Below are 27922 nucleotides of genomic sequence, written 5' to 3'. Positions count from 1 at the left end.
TCCATGATGTGACCAGTTTAATATACTCAAACTTGTGAAAGATCCTCTTTAAAGGGAATCTGTCAGCAGGTTTTTGTTCTTTAATCTGAGGACAGCATAATGTAGAGGGTAAGGCACTGAATTCAGCGATGTGTCATTTATTAGGCTGTGTGCTGTTGTTTCCATACAATAAAGGTTTTGTCACCGGATGATTATCACTGCTTGGACCGCAATGCCCGTGAGCCCTGGTCCGATCACGCCCCCTCCTCTGATTAGCAGCTCGCTGTCAATAGACAGAGAGCTCTGGTGAGGGCAGGAGGCAGGTTTCTGAGTGCTGTTACTTGCTACATCTAAAAACCCTGATTGTGTTACAACTGCTGCACTCAATAAACTAAGTGACACATTGCTGGAATCAAAATCTCTTTTCCAACATTATGCTCTTAGATGAGGTAGCAAAAACCTGTTGACAGATTCCCTTTAAGGCTGTTCTGAGAGTTGCTATTTAATGTTAGATTTAAAAAGTACAGATATTAAAGCAGAAAATTCTACCCAAGTTTCGCATTAAAACTCCATGTTTACTTGTCAAACGGGTGTGTTAACTTCATGTACAATTGTGGTGTTTCCACAGGAGATCCCATAAATGTATAATAGATGAGGGTCTCACCAATAGGACTTACACATGGGGAATTTAGACCCGACGAGTGCTGCTTTCCGCGGAGATTGGGAATTCCGGCCACCTCTCCACTTGCTGTAGTACCCATCATTGCCTCTTTATCAAGATAGATGTAGGTCCCATTGATGAAACCCTCATCTATTTTATATTTATTGGATATCCTAAAGCTATGCCACAATTATATAAGATGGTAATAACCCATTAATGCCTTAAAAATATTGCAGAAAAGTTGGTCTAAACTACCGATTTTGGTGGGACTGGGTGGCCATCTAATGTGAATTGGGCGACTCTTGACTTCTTTGACATATGATGCTGGAGGAAAGAAGAAACAAGATGTTCAATGTTTATACCAGATGTTTTTGATCTCCTCGGAGAACAGTTGCCGTCTTAGGTTACTGGCAGCCGTTTACTCTACCCTTCTCGCTCTTCTGGCAGCAGTTTACTCTACTTTCTCGTTCTTCAGCAGCAGTTTACTCTACTCTTCTTGTTCTTCCAGCAGCAGTTTACTCTACTCTTCTTGTTCTTCCAGCAGCAGTTTACTCTACTCTTCTTGTTCTTCCAGCAGCAGTTAACTCTACTCTTCTTGTTCTTCCAGCAGCAGTTTACTCTACTCTTCTCATTCTTCTGGAAGCAGTTTACTCTACTCTTGCTCTTCTGGCAGCAGTTTACTCTACTCTTCTTGTTCTTCCAGCAGCAGTTTACTCTAGTCTTCTCATTCTTCCAGCAGCAGTTTACTCTACTCTTGCTCTTCTGGCAGCAGTTTACTCTACTCTTCTCGTTCTTCCAGCAGCAGTTTACTCTACTCTTCTCATTCTTCAGGCAGCAGTTTGCTCTACTCTTCTCGTTCTTCCGGCAGCTCTTTACTCTACTCTTCTCGTTCTTCCGGCAGCAGTTTACTCTACTCTGATTGTTCTTCCAGCAGCAGTTAACTCTACTCTTCTTGTTCTTCCAGCAGCAGTTTACTCTACTTTTCTTGTTCTTCCAGCAGCAGTTTACTCTACTCTTCTTGTTCTTCCAGCAGCAGTTAACTCTACTCTTCTTGTTCTTCCAGCAGCAGTTTACTCTAGTCTTCTCATTCTTCTGGAAGCAGTTTACTCTACTCTTGCTCTTCTGGCAGCAGTTTACTCTACTCTTCTCGTTCTTCCAGCAGCAGTTTACTCTACTCTTCTCATTCTTCTGGCAGCAGTTTGCTCTACTCTTCTCGTTCTTCCGGCAGCTCTTTACTCTACTCTTCTCATTCTTCCGGCAGCTCTTTACTCTACTCTTCTCGTTCTTCCAGCAGCAGTTTACTCTACTCTTCTTGTTCTTCCAGCAGCAGTTAACTCTACTCTTCTTGTTCTTCCAGCAGCAGTTTACTCTAGTCTTCTCGTTCTTCTGAGAGCAGTTTACTCTACTCATCTTGTTCTTCTGGCAGCAGTTTACTCTACTCATCTCGTTCTTCCTGCAGCAGTTTACTCTACTCTTCTCGTTCTTCTGGCAGCAGTTTACTCTACTCTTCTTGTTCTTCTGAGAGAAGTTTACTCTACTCTTCTCATTCAGAGCACATGGCTGCTCTGTTGGAGAAGGAAGATAAGAAAAGATTGTTGCCGGCCTACATCTGACCAAATCTTGGACCATTACATAGGATTTAGAAACTCTATAAATGTAATTATGGGGTGGAGAGGTCAGCGCTCAAGACATAGTCATCATCTGGTCCACAATAATCCACAACGCTTTGATGTTCCTCCCGATTGTGTATATATTACACGTAGTAGGCCTAATAAATCTAGTGTTTCTAATAGTTTCTAATAAGCAGCAAAAGCATGTCCACTTATTAACCGATACTCACTCCCTCTCCAGGAGCTTCACCCTTCACCTTCATATTGGCGGTCTGCTGCTCAAAGAGCCCTTATTATATTTTATCATCGGTCTTTATGGGCCATGGAAAAGTGCAATATGTGAAAGACAAACTTAAAGTGAAAGACAGTAAATTCATGATAATCAAAATGTTACCACTGACAACTAACAATTCTGCATAGCTTTTATTATAGAACTTAGGGCTACAATTTTTTTCCCAGATTCTACAATAAAAAGGGCTAAATGGATCCATTTGTATCTGAGTGAAGGGTATTACACAGTTTGCCGCATATGTACGGATCGGCTATACAAACAGTATAGAATGCAATTTAATTTAACCGATTCATGCATCTTCTTCTTGACTCGAAAACCCATTGCTTCTGTTGAGGTTTTTATTTCTCTGTTTCTTTCTCCTTTAAACCAATGGACTAAAAAGTTTCTGAAACAAATAAAATAATGATACAAATGAATTTGGAAAGATTTCATTAATTGTCATCATCATTCAAAATAATAAATTTTGCTTTTTGCATTTTGCTTTTTTTAAAATTTGTCAAAAGTTGACATTTGTTAAGGACTAAGAACTAAGACAGTCAACAATGTTCTGGATAATGGGATCCCAATAACCAAAAGAAAACTGAAGTTTTGTCAACTGATCAGCCAATCCTGGCTATTTAACACCTTAGATGCAGCAGTAAATAGTAGCCAAAGCATCAAAGCGGTTAGACGGAAAAGACGTGTCCCTATCTCATCCATCACCCAAAATAATCACAATATCATTATTAGTTATCTAGTGCATAAAAAATGTCCAAATTGTTTTTTTTGGCTACCTTATCTAATTGAAAAAAAATATTACAATTTATTAAAAAGGCGTTCATACAACAAAACATTTCCATTAAAAACTACAGATCAGCCAGTAAAAAAAGCCCTCAAATAGCTCAACTGACAAAAAAAAAAGTTGAGTCTGGAGATTGAAGATGTACAGTAGTGACAACCCAAGCAGTAAAACATTTAAAAAATTGGTATTGCTGTAATCATTCCCCAAAATAAAGTTAACACATTATTTTTGCTGCATAGTGAATGCCATAAAAATAAAACAAAATACATCGCGAAAAAAAAAAGCATAATTTAATTTGTTTTTTCTTTTTTAACATTTCCAGTAATTTTACATGGTACAGCAAATGGTGGCATTAACCCCTTAATGACCAGAGGTATTTTCATCTTTGCGTTTTTGTTTTTTGCTCCCTTTCTTCCCAGAGCCATAACTTTTTTTTATTTTTTGGTCGATATGGCCATGTGAGGGCTTGTTTTTTTGCAGATCAAGTTGTACTTTTGAACAACATGATTGGTTTTAGCATATCGTGTACTGGAAAGCAGGGAAAAAAATTCCAAGTGAAGTGAAATTGCAAAAAAAGTGCAATTCCACACTTTTTTTTTATCATGTTCACTAAATGCTAAAACTGACCTGCCATTATGATTCTCCAGGTCATTACGAGTTTACAGACACCAAACATGTCTAGCTTCTTTTTTATTCAAGTGGTGAAAACACAATCCAAACTTTGGTTAAAAAAAATGAAATGGTGCCATTTTCTGAGACCAGTAGCGTCTCCATATTTCATGATCTCTGGTTGGGTGAGGGCTTATTATTTGCGCACCGAGCTGAAATTTTTATTAATACCATTTTGATTGCCCATTATTGCATTTTATTGCAATGTAACGGTGAACAAAAAACTTAATTCTGGCATTTTGTTTTTTTTTATTTTCATTACGCTGTTTACCGATCGGGTTAATTATTTTTTTTATATTGATAGATCGGGCGATTATGAATGCGGCAATATCAAATATGTATATTTTTGATTTTTTGATTGTTTTATTTTGAATTAAGCAAAAGGGGAGTGATTTGAACTTTTACATTTTTATTTTTTTATATTTTTAAAAACATATTTTTTTACTTTTTGCATGCTTCAATAGTCTTCATGGGAGACTAGAAGCTGCCATAACCTTATCGGCTCTGCTACCTACAGGCGATGATCAGATCACCTGTATGTAGCAGAAATACTCACTATGAGCGCTGACCACTGGACGGCGCTCATAGCAATCCAGCTATGACAACCATAGAGGTCTGCTGGAGACCTCTGGTTGTCATACCAAACCATTGGTGACCAATGACCATGTGATGGTGTCACCGATGGGCGAGATTTCAGGTGTGCTTACCGGAAGCGCAAGTTAAATGCCGCTGTCAGAGATTGACAGTGGCATTTAACAGGTTAACAACCACAGATGGATTGCGATTCCACCCACGGCTGTTAGAGATACATGTCAGCTGCTCAAAACAGCTGACATGTGCTGGGAAAGATGTGGGCTCAGTGCTGGAGCCCACATCAAAGGGAGGTACTCTGACGTGGGCATACTATTATGGGTTCAAAATATAACATCACTGTTTGCAGTGATGTCTCACTTACTGGGCTACTTGATGTATTTTTTAAAAAAAATCCCTGCTTTATCCTCTGCAGATCTACCAGTTATTTGAATACTGAGCTCCGTATAACCCCGACCACCCCACTGATTGGTAGTTTCTGTGTACTTTGTGCATTGGCATAAAGCTTCCAATCAGTGACGAGGGCATGATTGCATTACATGGTAGCAGGTTTATTAGTTCTTTAATGATATTCTCCTGCTGATAAAACAGTGATTTTTATCAAAGCTACAGAAAGCAGCACAGTAAGTGACTAATTTCTGGAATCAGGGTCTTTGTCTCTACTTAAATGCTGCTCTCAGATTAGGTAGCAAAAATGTGGTGACAGATTCCCTTTAAGAAGGCAATCTCCGGTTTCCTAGTTATTTCATTCAGTATTTAAAAAAAAAAAAAAAGTCTCAGGAAATATATTTCTTTCCAGACATATTTTCATTTATCTGAGTGCTAAATTAGAGGAACTGAACAGACAGATCACTGGCTTGAAATCATCAGCATAAAATGCGCTATATCCCTCTCCGCCGTGCCATTTTTCTTTCCTATGTGATTCATAGAGGCAGTGAACTCGTTCTATATTACCGGCAATAATGTGGCCTGGGTGGTGCTGATAGGGAAGGTTTTCTGTTGTATTGTTTGCTTTTTGGATACATAAGTCTATATCATGTCTGGTCAGGACAGAGTGGATCCAATATCGGCTGCTCAGAGAAGAGAGAAGGCGCGTGACAAAAACGCCCGGCTGATCGAAGAATCGACGTTCTATATTTTACTTACTTTATTTCTATTGTAGCATATAAGTAGTGGAAAGAACAGGACCTCATGCGTGATTTATCCGAGCCGCACTAAGTGGAGGAATTGTGTTGTCATGTGTTAACCCCTTCATGACCTGGCTATTTTCCAAATTTTATTTTTTTTTGTTTTCTTTTTTTTCCCCTTCCTTTTCTTACAAGAACCATAACTTTTTTATTTTTTTTGTCCACGTTGCAGTTTGATGGCTTGTGTATTGCAGGATGAGTTGTACATTGGAACTCATCATTTTATCATGTGACGCAGTGGAAAGCAGGTTTCAAGTGCGTTGAAATTGGAAAAAAAAAAGTGCAATTCCACAATGGTTTCTGGGATTTTTTATTTACCATGTTCACTATATGGTAAAACTGATCTGACAATATGATTCTCCAGGTCAGTACGATTACATAGATATCAAACATGGATAGTTTTTTTTTTGTTTAAGTGGTGAAAAAGAATTCAGAAATTTGTGTAAAAAAAAAAAAAAGTTTTGCATCTGTCGACATTTTCTGAGACCTGTAACATTTTCAATTTTTGGGATATGGGGCTGTGTGATGGCTTATATTTTGTACCCTGAGCTGATGTTTTTTACGGCTACCATTTTGGGGTAGATATGATGTTTAGATCGCCTCTTATTGCAATGTTGCGGCAGCCAAAAAATTATAATTCTGGGGTTTTGATTTTTTTTTCTTGCTACACCATCTACCAATTGGATTAATTTAGTTAATAGATTGAGAAATCGAACTTTTATAAATGCAGCAATAATTTGTGTATTTTTTTTGTTTGTTTTATTTTTAATGGGGCAAAAAGGCGGGGATTTGAACTTTTTGTTGTTTGAATCATAGAATCATAGAATCGTAGAGTTGGAAGGGACCTCCTGGGCCATCTGGTCCAACCCCCTGCTCAAAGCAGGATTCGCTAAATCATCCCAGTCAGATGTCTGTCCAGCCTCTGTTTGAAGACTTCCATTGAAGGAGAACTCACCACTTCTCGTGGCAGCTTGTTCCACTCATTGATCACTCTAACTGTCAAAAAGTTTTTTCTAATATCTAATCTGTGTCTCCTCCCATTCAGTTTCATCCCATTGCTTCTAGTCTTTCCTTGTGCAAATGAGAATAAAGTTGATCCTTCTACAATGTGACAGCCCTTTAGATATTTGTAGACAGCTATTAAGTCTCCTCTCAGTCTTCTGCAAACTAAAAATTCCCAAATCCTGCAACCTTTCCTCATAAGACAGGGTTTGCAGACCGGTCACCATTCTGGTCGCTCTTTTCTGAACTTGTTCCAGTTTGTTGATGTCTTTTTTAAAATGTGGTGCCCAAAACTGGACACAATATTCCAGATGAGGTCTGACCAAAGAGGAGTAGAGGGAAATAATGACTTCACGTGATCTAGGCTGTATGCTTCTGTTAATACATCCTAGAATTGCATTTGCCTTTTTTGCTGCTGCATCACACTGTGACTCATATTCAGTCTGTGATCTATTAGTATACCCAAGTCTTTTTCACATGTGCTGTCACTTAGCCCTATTCCTCCCATTCTGTATATGCTTTTCATTTCTATTGCCCAGATGTAGTACTTTGCATTTCTCCCTGTTAAAAACCATTCTGTTAGTTGCTGCCCACTTCTCCAGTTTATTTAAATCTTTTTGAATTCTCTCTCTCTCTTCCCTAGTATTAGCTATCCCTCCTAGCTTTGTGTCATCAGCAAATTTAATCAGTTTACCCTCAATTCCTTCATCTAAATCGTTGATAAAGATGTTGAACAATACAGGGCCCAGGACAGAGCCCTGTGGTACCCCACTTGAGACATTCTTCCAACTGGATGTGCAGCCATTTACGACCACTCTTTGGGTCCGATCACTAAGCCAGTTATGAATGCACCTAACAGTTGCCTTGTCCATTCCATACTTAGTCATTTTTTCAATAAGGATTGTATGAGAGACTTTGTCAAATGCTTTGCTGAAGTCAAGATATACTATATCTACAGCATTTCCTTGATCCACCCAATCAGTGATACCATCATAGAAGGAAATTAAGTTAGTCTGACATGACTTATTAGTTACAAACCCATGCTGACTCTGTTTAATCACTTCATTCTTATCCAGGTACTGACATACATGTTGTTTAATAATTTGTTCAAAGATCTTTCCTGGTATAGAAGTCAGACTCACCGGCCTATAGTTGCCTGGGTCCACCTTCTTCCCCTTTTTGAAGATAGGAACAATATTTGCTCTTCTCCAGTCTTCTGGCACTTCTCCTGTTCTCCAAGAATTTTCAAAGATTATGGAGAGGTGTTCAAAAATTTCTTCTGCTATCTCCTTCAGTACTCTGGGGTGTAATTCATCTGGACCTGGAGACTTGAATTCATTTAGGTTAGCTAAGTGTTTCCTCACTATCTTTCTGTTTATAGATATCCTGGATTCTTCTATTCCCTTAATAGGACAGTGAAGATCAGTTGATGTTACACTTCCTTTCTGAGAGAAAACAGATGCAAAATAGGAATTTAAAAGTTCAGCCTTCTCAACATCCTGTCTTACCATTTCATCATTTTCATCCTGTAAAAATCCTATAGCATCTTTGACTTTTCTTTTACTTTTGACATATCCCCAAAATCCTTTATTATTGCTTTTGACATCTCTTGCAAGCCTCAATTCATTTTCAGCTTTAGATAATCTGATTTGTGCCATGCAGGTTCTGCAGACAGCATTATATTCTTCTTTAGATATGCCTCCCCCTTTCCATTTTATAAACATTTTTTTCTTCCTTTTTAGCATGTGCTTAAGTTCTGTGTTCATCCATCCTGGTTTCCTTAAATGCTTCCTATTCTTCCCTCTTTTCGGAATTGTTAACAACTGTGCTTTGAGAATTTCATTTTTCAAGATTTCCCATGCTTCCTGGACATTTTTGTCTTTAAGGATATCCATCCATTGGATCCCTCCAATTCTCTTTCTGAATCCCTTAAAATCTGCTTTTCTGAAATCTTCTGAAATGTTCATATTAAAACATTTTTTCCACTTCTTACAATATTTAATAGTCCCCTTAGGGGACTTGAAGTCGTGATAATCTGTCCGCTTGTACTATACATAGCAGTGCATCAGTACTGTTATGTATAATGAAAATCACAATCTAATACCAGCTAAATGGGGGCCTTTAGCAGCCCCGTGGATCTCACGGCAACCCATCGGCACCCCAGGTTCACTTTACAGGTGCGTCAATGGGTGGGTGGAATGACATTCCTCCTTGCTGCTGTTAAAAGCTGCTGCCAGATATTTACAGCACCCGTGACTGTTAAATGCACATGATGATTGTCATGTGCAGGTAAAGATGAGGGATCAGAGTGCGAGCCCGCATCAAAGTCAGTGACACAACATATGACATAAATGTACATCTTATATCATGAAGGGGTTTCCTCTCTGGCTTCTGTACATTTTTGGTAGTCCAAAATTGAGGTTGTACTGTATCTAGGGGCTGTATTTTAAGGCGGCCTGGTCAAGGGTCTGTATTTTAAAAAAAGTCTGGTGTCTGAATTTTTTGGAGATCTGTTCTGGGTAATGAATTTTTAGGGGTTCTGGTCATGGTCCACATGTATTTAGAGTTTCTGGGGTCTTTATTTAGATATTTTAAAGGTGTGTTGTCTAGGTTCTATATTAGTTTAGAGATCTGGGAAAATCTGAGCTTATTAATGGGTCTGGCGGTCTGGTCTGGGTCGTCCTGCATGTGTTTAGTGGGTTCGGTCTACAGTATGCATTTTAAGGTGTGTTGACTACGATGCGTGCCCTATATAAATAAGTGGCGTACCTAAAGGCTAGTGAATAGATCAAAATATGGATGTGCCCTAATTCCTCTTGGTATCTGTTATGACCTATGGATTACTGTTATGCTGTAATGTCTATTGTCTGTACAAGTCCCCTCTGAAATGTAAAGTGCTGCGGAATATGTTGGAGCTATAGAAATAAAATTATTATTATTATTATTTTCTATCACCAACCACACCTATAATAAAGAATGGCATAAAATATGGCCTTGCCTTTAAATCTGTTTCAGACATTCCAGGATGAAATGACTAATAGATGGTCTTCACTTCAGTCATCCTCATCTTCCTCACTACATATAAAGAAACACCATTCATAAAAAATGTCATATACATTTTTACAAAAAGTAAGAAAAAAAAAAGTTTATTGCAGACAACAAGACTTTTAAACGGAGGAGGTAATAAATTAAACTTTGTCAGGCCAATAGGATCTTCCAGGAAAGAGGGATCCTTTGAAAATTACAATTAGTTGTTGTGTACATGCAGTGCACCACAATATTGAGCAGGCTGGGAAATAATAACAGGGATATCACTCGCATACCTTAACAGGAGTGTCCCCTTTCAGTTAATATTCATCCCTAGGCACAATTTGATGTAAAAAAACAAACAAACAAACAAAAAAAAAACATGCTGTTACTCTCCCTGGGTCCACGGGTGAGCCTCTGTCAGCCAATCAAATTGCTGCTCCCCCAGCTCGGCAACCAATCAATAAGCTCAAGAGCTCTGAATATGTAGATGGAACAGCCTACTCGGAGCCATTGACCTCACTGATTGGCTGCTGCACTGTTGATGAGACATCGGAGCTGCAGCCAATGCCAGATACTGAGAGCAGCAGCTGAGACTCGCCAGTGATCCCAAGAGTAAGAACATTGCGGTTTTTTTCTTTTTCTACTCAACTGCACCAAGAGATGAACAATAACTGAAAGGGGACAACCCTTATAAGTAGCACAAGAGCATAACATACATGACAATAATGTATATATATATATATACTGTATATACAGTGGGGCAAAAAAGTATTTAGTCAGTCAGCAATAGTGCAAGTTCCACCACTTAAAAAGATGAGAGGCGTCTGTAATTTACATCATTGGTAGACCTCAACTATGGGAGACAAACTGAGAAAAAAAAATCCAGAAAATCACATTGTCTGGTTTTTTTTCATTTTATTTGCACATTATGGTGGAAAATAAGTATTTGGTCAGAAACAAGCAATCAAGATTTCTGGCTCTCACAGACCTGTAACTTCTTCTTTAAGAGTCTCCTCTTTCCTCCACTCATTACCTGTAGTAATGGCACCTGTTTAAACTTGTTATCAGTATAAAAAGACACCTGTGCACACCCTCAAACAGTCTGACTCCAAACTCCACTATGGTGAAGACCAAAGAGCTGTCAAAGGACACCAGAAACAAAATTGTAGCCCTGCACCAGGCTGGGAAGACTGAATCTGCAATAGCCAACCAGCTTGGAGTGAAGAAATCAACTGTGGGAGCAATAATTAGAAAATGGAAGACATACAAGACCACTGATAATCTCCCTCGATCTGGTGCTCCACGCAAAATCCCACCCCGTGGGGTCAGAATGATCACAAGAACGGTGAGCAAAAAATCCCAGAACCACGCGGGGGGACCTAGTGAATGAACTGCAGAGAGCTGGGACCAATGTAACAAGGCCTACCATAAGTAACACACTACGCCACCATGGACTCAGATCCTGCAGTGCCAGATGTGTCCCACTGCTTAAGCCTGTACATGTCCGGGCCCGTCTGAAGTTTGCTAGAGAGCATTTGGATGATCCAGAGGAGTTTTGGGAGAATGTCCTATGGTCTGATGAAACCAAACTGGAACTGTTTGGTAGAAACACAACTTGTCGTGTTTGGAGGAAAAAGAATACTGAGTTGCATCCATCAAACACCATACCTACTGTAAAGCATGGTGGTGGAAACATCATGCTTTGGGACTGTTTCTCTGTAAAGGGCCAGGACGACTGATCCGGGTACATGAAAGAATGAATGGGGCCATGTATCGTGAGATTTTGAGTGCAAACCTCCTTCCATCAGCAAGGGCATTGAAGATGAAACGTGGCTGGGTCTTTCAACATGACAATGATCCAAAGCACACCGCCAGGGCAACGAAGGAGTGGCTTCGTAAGAAGCATTTCAAGGTCCTGGAGTGGCCTAGCCAGTCTCCAGATCTCAACCCTATAGAAAACCTTTGGAGGGAGTTGAAAGTCCGTGTTGCCAAGCGAAAAGCCAAAAACATCACTGCTCTAGAGGAGATCTGCATGGAGGAATGGGCCAACATACCAACAACAGTGTGTGGCAACCTTGTGAAGACTTACAGAAAACGTTTGACCTCTGTCATTGCCAACAAAGGATATATCTCAAAGTATTGAGATGAAATTTTGTTTCTGACCAAATACTTATTTTCCACCATAATATGCAAATAAAATGAAAAAAAAAACAGACAATGTGATTTTCTGGATTTTTTTTTTCTCAGTTTGTCTCCCATAGTTGAGGTCTACCTATGATGTAAATTACAGACGCCTCTCATCTTTTTAAGTGGTGGAACTTGCACTATTGCTGACTGACTAAATACTTTTTTGCCCCACTGTATATATATACACACATACAGTACAGACCAAAAGTTTGACCACACCTTCTCATTCAAAGAGTTTTCTTTATTTTCATGACTATGAAAATTGTAGATTCACTCTGAAGGCATCAAAACTATGAATTACCACATGTGGAATTATACAATTAACAAAAAAGTGTGAAACAACTGAAAATATGTCTTATATTCTAGGTTCTTCAAAGTAGCCATCTTTTGCTTTGATTATGGCCTTGCACACTCTTGGCATTCTCTTGATGAGCTTCAAGAGGTAGTCACCAGAAATGGTTTTCACTTCACAGGTGTGCCCTGTCAGGTTTAATAAGTGGAATTTCTTGCCTTATAAATGGGGTTGGGACCATCAGTTGTGTTGTGCAGAAGTCTGGTGGATACACAGCTGATAGTCCTACTGAATAGACTGTTAGAATTTGTATTATGGTAAGAAAAAAGCAGCTAAGTAAAGAAAAACGAGTGGCCATCATTACTTTAAGAAATGAAGGTCAGTCAGTCCAGAAAATTGGGATAACTTTGAAAGTGTCCCCAAGTGCATTGGCAAAAACCATCAAGCGCTACAAAGAAACTGGCTCACATGAGGACCGCCCCAGGAAAGGAAGGCCAAGAGTCACCTCTGCTGCGGAGGATAAGTTCAACCGAGTCACCAGCCTCAGAAATCGCAGGTTAGCAGCAGCTCAGATAAGAGAGCAGGTCAATGCCACACAGAGTTCTAGCAGCAGACATATCTCTACAACAACTGTTAAGAGGAGACTTTGTGCAGCAGGCCTTCATGGTAAAATAGCTGCTAGGAAACCACTGCTAAGGACAGGCAACAAGCAGAAGAGACTTGTTTGGGCTAAAGAACACAAGGAATGGTCATTAGACCAGTGGAAATCTGTGCTTTGGTCTGATAAGTCCAAATTTGAGATCTTTGGTTCCAACCACCGTGTCTTTGTGTGACGCAGAAAAGGTGAACGGATGGACTCTACATGCCTGGTTCCCACCATGAAGCATGGAGGAGGTGGTGTGATGGTGTGGGGGTTCTTTGCTGGTGACACTGCTGGGGATTTATTCAAAATTGAAGGCATACTGAACCAGCATGGCTACCACAGCATCTTGCAGTGGCATGCTATTCCATCCGGTTTGCGTTTAGTTGGACCATCATTTATTTTTCAACAGGACAATGACCCCAAACACACCTCCAGGCTGTGTAAGGGCTATTTGACCAAGCAGGAGAGTGATGGGGTGCTACGCCAGATGACCTGGCCTCCACAATCACCAGACCTGAACCCAATCGAAATGGTTTGGGGTGAGCTGGACCACAGAGTGAAGGCAAAAGGGCAAACAAGTGCTTAGCATTTCTGGGAACTCCTTCAAGACTGTTGGAAGACCATTTCCAGTGACTACCTCTTGAAGCTCATCAAGAGAATGCCAAGAGTGTGCAAAGCAGTAATCAAAGCAAAAGGTGGCTACTTTGAAGAGCCTAGAATATAAGACATATTTTCAGTTGTTTCACACTTTTTTGTTAATTATATAATTCCACATGTGTTAATTCATAGTTTTGATGCCTTCAGAGTGAATCTACAATTTTCATAGTCAAGAAAATAAAGAAAACTGTTTGAATGAGAAGGTGTGTCCAAACTTTTGGTCTGTACTGTAGCTAAAAGCATCATACAGAACTACAGCAGCTACTGTTGCAGTAGTAGAGTAGTATTAGTACTGCTAATTGTGTTGCTGTTAAAGATATAGTTAATGTACTATAAAACATTGAAAGAAATCTTTGAGAAAATTACCACACCATTGAGGCCGTCCTCTCTTTTGGATTCATTTTCTAACACGATTTAGCATAAGTTAATCACAAAACTGAACAGTGCATAGCGGTAACATGATTATGGGGGGATGGGATGTGATATCAACGGATTACAATAAAAATCCAAGATAAATAGCAGCAGATTGATCCATTGCCCAGAATTAGCTCTTTAATAGTTGATACGAGAGATGTCCTGCAGAGATCAAATGATGGATTTACCTTTTTTTGAAATTGAGCCTTTGAAATATTCTTGGAGTAGAAAACCTTTTCTGCTCCATAATAATGTTGTATCCATAATGGAAATTTGCACATAAAGACTCATTTACTGAAATCAAAGTACAGGTACGAAACGCCATGCTCAGCAGGTGGGTATTTTAAAGTCAATGACCTTGATGCTGCAAGTGCAAAGCACAAACCATCCAGTCGCTTTACCACATGTAAAATTCTTGTGAAAATTTATTTTTCACTGGTCTGCACATAATTTCTCTTACCGGAACATCAGGTTATGTTATATTTATCAACATTTCTGTTGGTGGTATAGGGACGCTTAAGGCCCACCATCTACCCCACCATGGATAGCCATGATCCTCCCAGTAATGCCCCCATTCCACCCTGGAACATCCACTTACTCTTAGCCCAGAAAGATCCAAATGTCCTGGCATTTTAGAAAACTGGACATTTCAGGTAAGTTTGGGACAATCGGTAAGTATGAAACAATGAAAGTTTACTGTATTTCAGGTTACAATAAAGTTATCTAGGCCTAGGAGGAACTTGATACTGGCACTGATACTTTGCGCCACCAATCTGATGAGAGGGCAATAAAGAAAAAGCTTTGGTGATGAACAAGGATCCTGCAATGGTCTGCAATAGGTGCAAGAAGTTCTGCTGGTTGGTGAGTAATTATAGGAATGGGGCTGCCGTAAGGGTTGACTGGAGACGTAAGGCGAACCTGTAAGGAAGACCTCTCGTGAATGTCTCTGAAGTGATTCAACTGTAGAGGTCTGGGGAGGTGTCATAGAGTAGACACTGAGCTAACTAGATGACTGGGTTACTTGGCATTAGGAGAGTTTCATCATGGAAAAGGGTGTAACGTCAGTCTTGAGGTGGTGAGCCTGAAAGAATCTGGTGAGGTAAGAGAAGTTAGGTGAGCCCATCAGGGAACCAGCAAGGGATGGTGGTGTGCTCAAGCCTAATGCTTTAGCTTATTTGAGAAGAAAGTAGGAAAGATTGGCTCTGCGGTAGTCCTTGATGGTCATGGCCAAGGTGGGAAGACTACATTTTTGTCTAGAGTGAAGGAACATTGTGGAGGCCTGAGGTTTAGCCTTGTAGCATATGCCCTACTAAATGCTTTACAAAAGAAAGAGATCAGTGAAGCAGAGCTTTGAAGAAGCAAAGTCTGGATTATAGACGAGGAGCTTTTGAGAAACACGGTCTAGGTCAAAAGAGCATATCTCTTGAGAGCACGTCTGAGAGAGGAAAGCGTCTGTAAACAACTAGAAAATGGAGATATGTATGTAGGTCTGTATGAAGCAACACACATCTGGGGGTGAGGCACAATATTTGACAAGCAGGACCTTGAAGAAGGTGGTTACACAAACTGTTCAGCGATTTACAAGTTTGGATCTGTGCGTCATTATATACTGTGCCAACTTGTTTATATTAAAATCAGAAGTCTGTAGCTTATTTGTGTGTTGGCTTGTTGTGCCTTTTTGAAAATGTGTGGTGATATTTTTTTCTTTTTACATATCTCAATCTGTATTAAAAAAGAAAAAACAAAAATGTTGCAATTTTCATACTGACCACTTGGTGGTGTTTTTTTTTTTTCTTTTTTTAAGAATCATACTTCATTTCGTATCAGGAAATAACACATGTACATGAGTCACAGTGGTCAGACACTGACCCTATTTTTTGTATTGAAGCTTCTAATGAGTGTGTGCAAAGGTCAAGGGAGGGGAAACAGGGTCAGCTGTGACATTATTTATTGTGGATTGGTGGATCCTGTGTATAGCTGCGTATAGAGATGTTATCTGTCATTTTAACCCTGACTCTGCAGATAAGGAGGCTACTGAAAACTCTCCCTGAAAGAGCAGAAAATAAGAGTTTAAAACATCCCCAGTGTGAAAATTGCAAGATTGCAAATATAATGTTTTAATAAAGGTCATGATATATGAAGAAAAAAAAATGAACAATGCCATTTTTTCTAAAATACATGAAATGCAAAAGCCTGATTTAAACAATGTCATTTTCTGATGATAGCTTCCATTTTAGGGGTAAACCCCATGTTACATAATGATCTTAAACTTTTGGGAGAGAAGGCTGCATAGATACAAGGAGTGAGTGACCCTTTAATAATATGTATTCAGTTCTAACAAAGAATATCTATTTTCACTATCTATGATAGTGTATAGAAGCAATAATTAAGATTGACATTTCTAAGTGCAGGCATATAAAGATATAGCATCCTGTATATGTAGATTACTAGCTGCATACTAATAATATATTCATTGCGCTGTCCTAAACAAGTAGGTATCTTTTTGAAGCCGCGTTTGTTTGAACATTCCTTCATTATAACACAGATGTAATATCAATATCTTTAGACCCTCATTAATTTTTCAGAGAAGTGATTAGCATTTTAAGGCAAACAAGGTGTACATTGTTAGTGGGACATGACCCCGCTGTCATAGAATTATATCCATGATTAATGATCGTTAGAGCCGCAAAGCTAAAACTTTGAGTGATTATGAATAGATTATTAGCCAGATAGGAAAAAAATGAATCGAGGAGATGGAATCACAGCTGGTGCTTAAATGATCCGTTTTGATAGCTCATCATCCTTCTAGAAAAGCGGTAAAAATAGGCCAAGAAAAAGAAAATATTTCAAATTCATCTACGCAAAATATTGTGGCCAAATACGGAAACCAATCCCATGAAAATATGTTAATAATATCAAGGTTGCATTATTTTCCAAATATGAAGATAGTCAGGTGGCTATTGTGCTAGTAATTTGATTTTCCCAGGGGGCCGTCTTGATGTAATTCACATTCTGCAAACCCAATCTTCTCCGGTCTTTCTTTGGGTTTGACAGTGATGAGAATGGGAAATTAGCACAGTTTTGAAGCCAGAAAAAAAAAAATCAGTTCTTCTACAGTGTTTTCCATTGATAAGTACTGGGAAACATGTGATGTGGAGTACAAACAGGTTTAATGGACATGCAACTGTGAAATAATTGTCACAATAAGCAATGTGCTGCCCACAACCTGCTCTAGGACTTTAGTACCACTTAACAACGGTGAAGAGTAAGACTGATCCTAACAAGTACTTAATATATGTCGGCCTGTACCATCATGGACTTTTTTTGCACTATTGTTTAGAAATGTTTCTCTCTGGAAAACCACCTAAATTTATTTTTCTAATGTTCAGATACTGGAATCTGAAGAATGACAATGATTTCTACTAAGCTGAAACATGGGAGTGGAGGAAGGCAGGTGGGCTGATTGTATTTTTTCTTCAAGAGATATTGATTATGTACATAACGATATAGGCACTCATTCACAAAATCATCAAATGTAAACACTGCCAATATTATCTTCATCAACAATGCAACATCTAGGCATCCAATCATTGTGGCCCTAACTAGGGATGAGCAAATTGTTTTAAATTCAAATTAGTCGGTTTCGGCAAATTTTAACCAAAAAGTAGATTTGTGTTGAACTAATCCTAAATACTAAAAAGCTTCTCATTGCCTTGAACTAGGTCTATAACATTGTGAGATTTCTTAGGACTGTATTGAACACATTTTGAGCTCTGTAATGTGAAAACAGCCTTTATAATGTCCAAGCAACCCCAACCTATCGGCCAAGGTGTAAAAGGCTGGTAAGTGTCAAGGGGGTACCGCGACAGAGTGGTTCCCTCTTTTTCAAGGATCAGAAGATCGCAGCATTTGGCTACATGCACGCCTGCACTGGTTGGATCTGCTTTGCTTTCCAGGTAGCTATGCAGATTTCCCTTGTTCATTGGTTTCAAGGGTTAAACTCTCCTTCTTGTCTCCTAAAGTTTTCCATCCTGAGTTATCTCAGCTGCTCTGATTCTCTCCATGCCCCTCTGATATAAGTACTCACGTCTTAGCTTGAGTAGTTGCCAGTGATAGCTTGCTATAACTTGAAGTTTGGTTGGAGCTGTGAGCCGTGGCAAGAGAAGTCATTTAGGAGTCATCTCTGGAAGATTGTCTGGTGTTTTCCTACTCCTTATCTCTCTTTTGGTTTGCCTCTTGCTTCCTCTCCCTTATATAACATTACTTAGTCTGGGTGTGCTGGACTAGTGTTCCTGCTGACCCACGCACTAGTCAGAGTTGTGGTTGGGGATTAGGAACGTGATCGTTGCACAGTGTGAAAAAATCCATCTAGGGGTGTCAGGGAGCTCAGGGTTGTGCGGGGCAAGATTCAGGGACATACCTATAATTTTTACCTAGTTGCAGTGCTTCCCTTACCATTCGTCTTGCCGTGCGCCATCTGGCTCTGTAATAGAGCGTGACAGTAAGCAATGGTAACACATATACAGCTTGCCCATCTTAAAATACAGGAAACACACTTTTGGTGACACAACCTTTGATTCAGGATTTTCTTTTAGTAACAAAATTTTCAATAAGGGGGTTTTATGTTGCCCTTCTTGTTTGCAAAGTTTCAAAAATAGAAAAGGCTGTTATTAAAGTGCTCCAGTTTATTTCAGATCAATCAATTCCCAGTCACTCAGACTGACTATGAAGCTAAAGCACTTCCCTATATATCACTTGAATATTTGATTAGTATTCACAGACTGAGACTATCACTCCGATTTTCAATCTACTTCAGAATTGAAGTAGTACATTACAATCAGATTAGACTTTTTTCTATCAATAGGTGGAATGAGCTGTGCGCTCTGACCCTATATCTAAAATGTATAAGCATAAAATGATGCTATTGGCCAGGTCACTATTTTATACTGGCTGTGTTAGGCCCCCTGATAGGCTTGACCCATGGCCCACCGCCATCAGAACATCACTGCCCTTACTGCTGTATGGAGCCCAGTGATCAGAAAAAAAAAAAGAGGTGGGGCCTGGGCCCCCCTTCTTGTGCTTCAGCTCACTGGTCCCCAGGGTATAATGTACTGTGCACATCTTGGTCCTGGTGGTTTTCTCTGTCTGGTGCTGCACAACCGTCAATACAGAATGGCTGCTCAGCTCCCTCTGCCTCTTCTGTGATGCGCTAGTGATGTTTGAGAGCCGGCATGTATGAGCGCCACTCGCCAAGAGGACAGCAGAAATGGAGCTGTGCCTGCAGGGGATCATCTGAGAGGTAAGTTTGGAAAACTTTTTTTTTTATAAAATGAATTAAATGAGTGTGGGAAGGTGGAAGCAAATGAGCATGAATTCAGACTGGGGGTGGGGTACAGTGAATGATTAAATGAAACTGGGGATGAGTACAGCAAATAATGAGTAATTGAGACTGGGGGTGGAAATAGCAATGGGTGATGAATTGAGATTGGGGGTGGGGTACAGCAAATTGTGATGAATGGAGACTGGGGGATTGGGTACAGCAAAATGGTGATGAATTGAGACTGGGGAATGGGCTACAGCAAATGATGAATTGAGACTGGAGGATGGGGTACAGCAAATGGTGATGAATTGAGACTGCGGGGTGGGGAACAGCAAATGATGATGAATGGAGATTGGGGGTGGGGACAGCAAATAGTGACTAATTGAGACTTGGGGTGGGGAGAATAACTAATGATGAATTGAGAATGGGGGATGGGGTACAGCAAATAATGATTGAGACTAGGGGGTTGGGTACAGCAACTGGTGATGAATTGAGACCAGGGTGTGGGGTACAACAAATATTGATTGAGACTTGGAGGGTGGGGACAGCACATAATAATTAATTGAGACTGGGGGTCAGGACAGCTAATGGTTATGAATTGAGTATGGGGGGTTAGGGACAGCAAATAATGATTCATTGAGACTAGGGTATCGGGTACAGCAAATGGTGATGAATTGAGACCAGGGTATGGGGTACAGCAATTGATTGTGAATTGTGACTGGGGTGTGGGGAACAGCCAATGGAGATGACTTGAGCGTGGGTGAGTGCAAATGATGATCAGTGGGGTGGGTTCCTGTTACTGTGCAGGGCAGCACTATGTCACTTTTTCTTCATCTGTCATAGTGTAGAAGTTGGGGAAAAGTGGGGAATGTGCTCTGTAAGTGATTAGCTATAGATAACTGTGTTATTTTCTGCACCGACGAGACTTGGCTGGAAGAAGCGATGGCGGTCTGCACTGGATGAAGAAGAAATGAATGATTTGGCTAGACCATGCGATGTGATAGCTGCAAGGCTCTATGAGGAAGACTGCAAAGCTGCGCCTCACATCATTAGCTTGCTCTCAGTCTTCAGTAGTGTGAAAAAAAAATGTCCACCACAGTTTCACAATCTCCCCAAATTGAATTGTAGAGTACTCAAATTTGTAGGGGCCTGTGAATTTCCAGAAATTCAACTCAAAGTTGATCCTTTGCAGATTGAACTCCTCATCTCTTGTGCTCCCTTCCTACACTGCCTCCCCTTTTAAGACTCAAAAAAACTGCCACTCCTAAGCATCCAAACTGTGCCATGCCTACCCAATATGCAAAACTACCACTTCTCTTTCGTCCTTCCCCAAAACACTGCAAGCTTGAGCGCACAAAAAAAATGCCACTGGTACCTTCTCCTATAATAACGCACTCTATGAATCAAAGCATGGACCACCCTATTCCTCTGTACATACTATAGCTACCCTGCCCCATACAATTCCTGTCCTTTCATTCATAAAATCACTGCCACTTCTATGCATACAGATATTGCCATCCCTACCCATCTCACACAGCTATGCCTTCACCTCAAACACTGTAATCTCATACCTTCCGAAAAAAATATCTCACATTTATGCATCCAAACACTGACATTTTTTGGAAGGTATGAGGTTACAGTGTTTGGGGAGAATATCAATATCAGGAATGGTATGGGGTACGGTAGCTATTCACTCTGCAGGTGGCGCTGGTGATAGAAATGTCAGAACCAGAAGCTTTGGATGACTGTCTCTGTCCAAATACTGAGGTTAAAGTGACTGGGACCTGTAGTGCAGTCAGTCTGGCAGTATGGGTGTGTGTGCTTCCAACTGAAATTATGAGCTCCCTGCTCCATCCAATTGAAGAGCACCACTCCCTACTAAGGTTTCCAGCTTACTGCTGGAAGCTGCCTGATATAGTTTGGTGTTTCCCTGGTTAGGTGTGTGTCTTCTGCTCCTGTTTAATTTAATGTATTTCTGTTTGACCTGGCTTGTCTCTGACTATTCTTATGATTCCTGATTTTGTCCTTGACGTGACCTCTCGGCTTTAACTGCTTGGGGACCATTCCTAATTTTGGACAGCAGACGTTTCATGGTAGCATTCCACTGGGTCCCATTATAAAACCAGATCCCTGTACAGGGGTTAAAGGGTATTGAGATTTCTCTGGAGTCTGTCAGAGTGGCTTGTGCCAAGTCTGTGCCTGTGACCTCAGACAGGCGTTACAAATATAAAGTCTTCCTATATACATTATTGAGTCAGACAACATTAATTCACGATGATGTAATCTTCAGATACAACATGGATTATTTAAGCTCCATCTCAAGGTTGTCGCAATGTAGCTATTACAATTTTCCCCTTCCTGGGATTCAAGCCTAAAATATCCCAAAAATACACAAACTATAAATAAGGCCGATTAGGGGATGGCGGTAAAACAAGACTTTTCTCCACTAGTAGTCGAGTGTCCCATAATTCACAAGAGAATTATATGTGAAGGTCATTCACTTATTTATGGAAACAAATTAAATTATGCCACAAATAAGTTTCTTCAGAGCAGAAAACTGCTAAGTAATTTATTCGCAAATGACTGTTATAAAATTCTCACACTCTACAAATCAAATTACACTACATCGCACAAAGCTCGGAGCCATGCGCTCAGATGATTAACGTCAAAACAAATGATTTGCAATGAAAGTTGGATTTCCTCAGATTGTTACAGCCTACAGACATTCTCAGAGTTCTCGAGAAGCGGTGGAAGACATGAATTTTTACTTCAATTTTAAGAAACTGTGTGAAGGCGACTGGCTTATGGCACTAAAATGGCTCCGAGACCCAAGTGACTAAACAGAGTATCTTAACAATAAGCAGGAATTGTAATGTGAGGCCATTTACATTTCTGCAGATAATGTATAATGGATTGTGAAAAGTCTTTCTTTGGGGTAGAGCGTGGCCTAGTGATATTTGATCCTTAATAGAGTCTCAATGTCACAGTGCCTTTTACGGTTGAGGAAGATGAAGAAATTTAGGCCAGTTGATTTGAGGTAATTACTGCAATACGAACAATTGACTTGATCAGGCCTTTGACTTAGTCTTGAGGGATTTTGGTCTTTCCATAACTTCACTTGGCGACATTGCATCACTACCCATCACCGTTGTGTTTGAAAGTATTGGAGATGGCAAATGACTAAAGATACTTACTTTACTATTATTACAACTGAGCAATGAGTGGTTTTAACTCATTAGAACAGTTACTTCCAACCATATTACCATATAAGAACCTCTAAACAAGTTTTTCACCCTCAAGAAACTAAATACTCTTGTTACAATATCATGGATGCATGGGATGGGGAAGCATAAGCCGCTCCGTAATTTTTCATTATACAGTACTGATATTTTTTTTACTAGTAGCTTTTACTTGGGTTGATCATACATTGCATGAATACTCGTTCCCTATCATCGGCACATGCAACCATGTTTCTCATGTATGATGCAAAGTTGGTGCATTTGTTTACAGTAATGGACAAAGGGTTTTAGACTGGTGTGAAAAAAATGCTGCAAAGTAAGAAAATGTCAAAAAGATGTTTTAATAACTTACTTTTTTAGCAAAATGTAAAGTGAAAACATAAAAAAAAGACATTTAAACTGAATCAATATTAGAGGTGACCACCGTTGTCTTCAAAATTATATCAATTCTTCTAGTCAAAGTTTTTGAAGGAAATCGGTAGGGAGATTGTGCCAAACATTTTGGAGGACGGACCACAAATCTTCTGCAGATGTCGCTTGCGCAAATCCTTTTTATGCAATCCAACACAGACTTGATGTTAAAATCAGAGCTCTGTGGGCCATCTCATCAGTTCCAGGACTCATTGTTCTTCTTAACGCCAACAATAGTTTTTAACTAACATTTTCTGTATGTTTTTGGTCATTTTGACATACAATAAATTTAGAGTGAATAAGACACCTACCGGATGGCACAGCACGATGGATAAGTATCTGCCTGTATTTCTCAGCATTGAGGTCACCAAGTAATGAGCAATGTAGTTATCATCCAAGGAAACTTAGTGCAGCAGATGAAAGACATATCATGCTTACTTCCCTTTTGAAATTGGGAAATGCTCAGCAGTGCCATCAGCTCAAAGCTTGCAGCAACTAGTGGGACACAGCTACAGGCAGATACTTATTCATCATGCAATACCATCAGGGAAGTGTCTGGTTGGTTCCAAATTTATTCTGTAACTGTAAGGGTCGGGCAGGACTATAGTCATGGCCAGAGACACTAAAGCATCAGTGTCCCGGCCTTCCCTCACAGAAAATTGCAATCCTCTGTTCGGCATACCTGCATGTCCAGGTTCATGTCTCCCTGGGCACTTCCCAAGCAGCGATGGCCCCTCTCCGAGGCGACTCCCAGTAACAGACACAGTCCATGGTAACTTGAACGATTTCTTTACTGATAACTTCACACAATATATCCACAGTTGGCACATCGTAGAATACACATTCATCTTTACTTGCTTCCTCAGCTCTCTCCACTTTGCTGACGCTTCTATACGGCACGTGCCTGGACCGGACAGTCTTACTGTTTCCCAGCTTCTTCCTGGCCTAACCTTGCCATGATGACAATTCCTTCTGCCTGTTTCACCCCAGACTTGAAATCATCTGCCACCTGGTTTAGTTGCCTCTGGAAAAGCATCCGACCTATTTGTACCGCTCCCTGTGATGCTTCAGCATCCTTCTGTTCCTCACTCGATCCGACTCCTGCCCTAATAATTTGTGGTTAGTTCTCCATTAGGCTACGTTCACATGTAGCGGAACTCTCGCGAAAATTACCGTGAGAATTCCGGATGCCATTCTGCGGGAAAATCGCATTTTAAATTCCTGCGATTTTCCCACGGAAAAACTAGCGTTTTGCAAGCGTAATTAGCTTGCAGAATGCTAGCGTTTTCCAAGCGATATGGAGCATCGCTTGGAGAACTGATTGACAGGTTGGTCACACTAGTCAAACAGTGTTTGACGAATGTGACCAACTTTTTACTACTGATGCTGCCTATGGATCGCTGGTGCATCGCTAAGTGGTCACTAGTGAGCTGCCACACAGGCAGCTCTCACCAGCGACATAGCAGCGGTCGGGGGTCGCTACTTACCTGTCAGACGCGGCAATCCTGACGTCATCCCGCCCACGTCCACGCGTCACTTGTCGGCGCTAGCAGGAAGCGCCCGACGAGAAATGGTCCAGGACGTTCTCGCGCGATCAGCGATAACCAGCGGGGGAGCCGGTCGGAGGTAAGTATCACATGTAGCGATATCGCTAGCAATATCGCTGCTACGTCACAAAACCAGTGATGTTACAGCAATATTGTTAGCGATATCGCTATGTGTAACGGGCCCTTTACTCCTCCTTGGGCAGCCTGGTGTGATGTCTATGTGGCGCCCCTGAGGCTGTCACACCACAGCGGTACTGCACCTTCTCCTAAGGTGTGATGCCCCACCATCCAGGTAAGGTGGGAACTCCTGACCACACTCCAACACTCGCACCCCACACAATAGAGTAGTTCAGCAAAACCACATTGTGGCTCCTTGCTTAGAGAGAAGCAGAGCACCTTTGGTGGTTCCCTGCTCGGAACACTAAACGTGCTGGGAGGTGGGTGGAGTTGAGAATACATAAAAGAGTGTAAAGGTTTAGGATTACAGGTCAGTCTGAAGGAGAGTCAGAGAGAGAGAAAGTCACTCGGAGAGGAGTGAGGGAAGGAGATCCCTGGAAGAGGGATGGAGGAAGGAGTGCTGCAGCAGGCCTGAGTGACCTGGGTCTGCTGGCACAGGAAAGGAAAGAAAGAGAAAGACATTGAACTGAAGCCTGAGCTTCCATAGGAAAGAAAGACAAGTACGGAACGTAGGAGAAGAGGGAACACAGAGGACGTGGGTTAGGAGAGAACCCTGCCTAGAAGTTCTAAGCGCAAGGCCGGGGCCCGGTCTCCGAGGTTGTATGGACACTAATGGTTCTGCAGCAGACACCAGTTGAGTAGTGGGCTGTAAATGCACTACTCCCATCTAAGACATGGGGGCACAACAGCAACACGGATAGAGAGCCGGGACGCAGGAGTAAGGAGTCCCCGGAGCAGGCTACATCTGTCTGCCGTACAAGTAGAGTTCTTGGGAACATCTGAGAGGAGAAACTCCAGTGTAACTCAGTACTAGGAGATCTTCACACTTAAAGGCCCTATAGAGGAGACGTTCAGAAAAGGTACATAAGTTGGCGGAGTGTTGGAAGGGAGCATTCCATCTTGCCTGGAGGTTGACTGAGTCCCTGACCCGGAGGACACGGCACGGAAGCGGGCACTACAGACTGTTAGTAAAGCTTTGGAACTACATGCCCTGGTGTCCTCCATTCCTTCCTGCGTCCGCCTGCTTGGCACTGCTGCATCCCCTGCGCCAGACACTACACCATCTAAGTGTCACTTCACCTATTCTACCCTGGGACAACAGCCCTGCCTGTGGAGGGCTATAACACCACTGCTGCACCACACCATCTGTCCCAGAGGATCTGTCTGCAGCGTCGGCCTAACATCCCACTTGCCAAACACCACAGGTGGCGTCACGAACTATTCCATTAACTACATTCCACCATAAGCATTATCCCGCCATTACTTGGGCGCCCCGGGCCACGGACCGGGTCACCACTGCTGTGACACACCACCCGCTGAGTACCGAGTAACCCCGCAGCCCTGGGAGGGCGACCCACCATTGTTGCAGCTTTATGCCTATCTGAAGTAATGCCAGGCAGGCTAATCAAGGGATAGAGCCAAAGATGTTGTCCGGTAGGAAGTAGACTGCAGGGCTGGGATGGATGGGATCCATCGACCACAGATTACTGATGTGGCTATTGGATAGTCTTGTGAATCATTTCGCACTATTTCTATTACTGACCACATTAGTTTGTAAGCCAGATTTTAGACTTATATTTCCAAACATAGACTGTAAGGAGGATGTGGCACTCTAAGCAAGGGAATCACTATTGTGGGTGCAGGGGTTGCACCCAAGCCCTGGTCCAAAAGGTCCCTTTGGTCCATATTAGGGTTTTTACGGTGTTAAAGAAGCGCTATTCCCATCAAAATGTTTATCCTGTTAATATATTGCAGTCATCTTATTATATCTGCACTGTGTACTTACAATTGCTCAGTTTTCCCTTCTACCCAATTAATTCTTCTCCATTTGCCTCCATCTGACATCACTTTCTGCTCTTTAGCTTCTTTAAAGGACTATACAGTACACCTTAGAAAATAAAATTTTATAATTTAGAATTAATGACCCCGTTATCCATTATGACCCCAGCAGCTTCATTGTACGTGCGATGAAAATTTGCCTGGAGTGGAGTTACACCTTGGGAAGACATAAAAGTGCACAGGAATGTCCTATGCTAAATTGATTGTTGAGGACAATGGTTGTTCATGTTGGTTTGTTCAGTCTGCATTAAACATTTTGAAAGAAGCAGCAGCAGCATGAATTATCTCTAAAATGCTTGTGTTTTTCCGTCCTTTGTAACATTGAGAGATTTATTGTGAAGCAGGAACCCCTATATGTCTTAAATACTACACGCCGTGAATCAAAAGCGAACAAGCGTATAGAGAAAAGACATTGCTGCGTCTACCAGTCCATTATTTATAAAGTTGGTAAAGCTTTTCCCATGAAGGTAATAGCTTTGTATTTAATTCAGTGGGAAATAAAGTGAATAGAGCACAATGGTTTATCCTGGTTACTCCGCAGATGATAGTTTTGTAAAAAGGACTTTTGTAAATAAAGAGAACCACGTGCAGGACTCAGCAGGTCATCTAGACCACCATTATCTATCTGAAAGGAGCTGTGCTTTTTATAACTTTACTAAACATCAAAACTTATGTAAAAAAAAAAAGAAAATATGATTGCAGGATGATAAAAAAAATGTGAGACCATATACTGACCATTCAAATAGAGTATGAAAAAGTGGTGTTATCCCAACCATCAAGTTATTACCTGTCGCAAGGATAAGCGATAACTTACTGATTACTGAGACTCCCGCCGTTCTAGAGATGAGGGCTCTGAAGTGCCCCTTTTGAATAGATCATAGTTTATGGGAATATCAGAGATATTTTAGTTCTATACTCATTCCCAAAGACAAAGAATGGAGCAGTGTACATATGTGGGGACATTGCTCAAATTGAATGGGAAATTATGGAGCCCCATTCTAATTAGTTGGACCCCCATTAATGAGCAATCCACCATCCATTGTATGGCTAGGTAATAACAACTTAATAAATTGGCATACCTCTTTTAAAGGGAAATTGTACTTTGAACAAACTTTACAAATATGAATAGTGATTGTGAAAATAAAAAAACATTGGATACTTGTCCATGATCGATGGTGGATTCAATGCTGAGCTACATGTGAGTATCCTACAAGATGAATCATAGAATCATAGAGTTGGAAGGGACCTCCTGGGCCATCTAGTCCAACCCCCTGCTCAAAGCAGGATTCGCTAAATCATCCCAGTCAGATGTCTGTCCAGCCTCTGTTTGAAGACTTCCATTGAAGGAGAACTCACCACCTCTCGTGGCAGCCTGTTCCACTCATTGATCACTG

At 40.9% G+C, this 27922-nt stretch overlaps 1 protein-coding gene across 3 annotated transcripts in view; it reads right to left on the bottom strand.

Annotated features, from left to right (window-relative positions):
- Positions 1–2658: 2658 nt before the first annotated feature.
- GPD2 (glycerol-3-phosphate dehydrogenase 2) overlaps positions 2659–27922 on the bottom strand; it is a 262935-nt gene continuing 237671 nt past the window's right edge. For all 3 annotated transcript variants that reach the window (XM_073545647.1, XM_073545651.1, XM_073545648.1), the window contains 2 exons: positions 9771–9847; positions 2659–2927 (listed from right to left, as the gene is read on the bottom strand). In XM_073545647.1, coding sequence (XP_073401748.1) covers positions 9826–9847 — 22 coding nt within the window. In that variant the 3' untranslated portion in view covers positions 2659–2927; positions 9771–9825. The remainder of the gene's footprint in view (positions 2928–9770; positions 9848–27922) is intronic.

Source organism: Dendrobates tinctorius, unplaced genomic scaffold (assembly GCF_039654945.1).
Source record: "Dendrobates tinctorius isolate UK_male_01 unplaced genomic scaffold, ASM3965494v1 ptg000143l, whole genome shotgun sequence".
In the NCBI taxonomy this organism is placed as follows: Eukaryota; Metazoa; Chordata; class Amphibia; order Anura; family Dendrobatidae; genus Dendrobates; species Dendrobates tinctorius.
The sequence above is the reverse complement of the archived record's forward strand: the minus strand, read 5'-3'. Positions and strand labels throughout refer to the sequence as shown.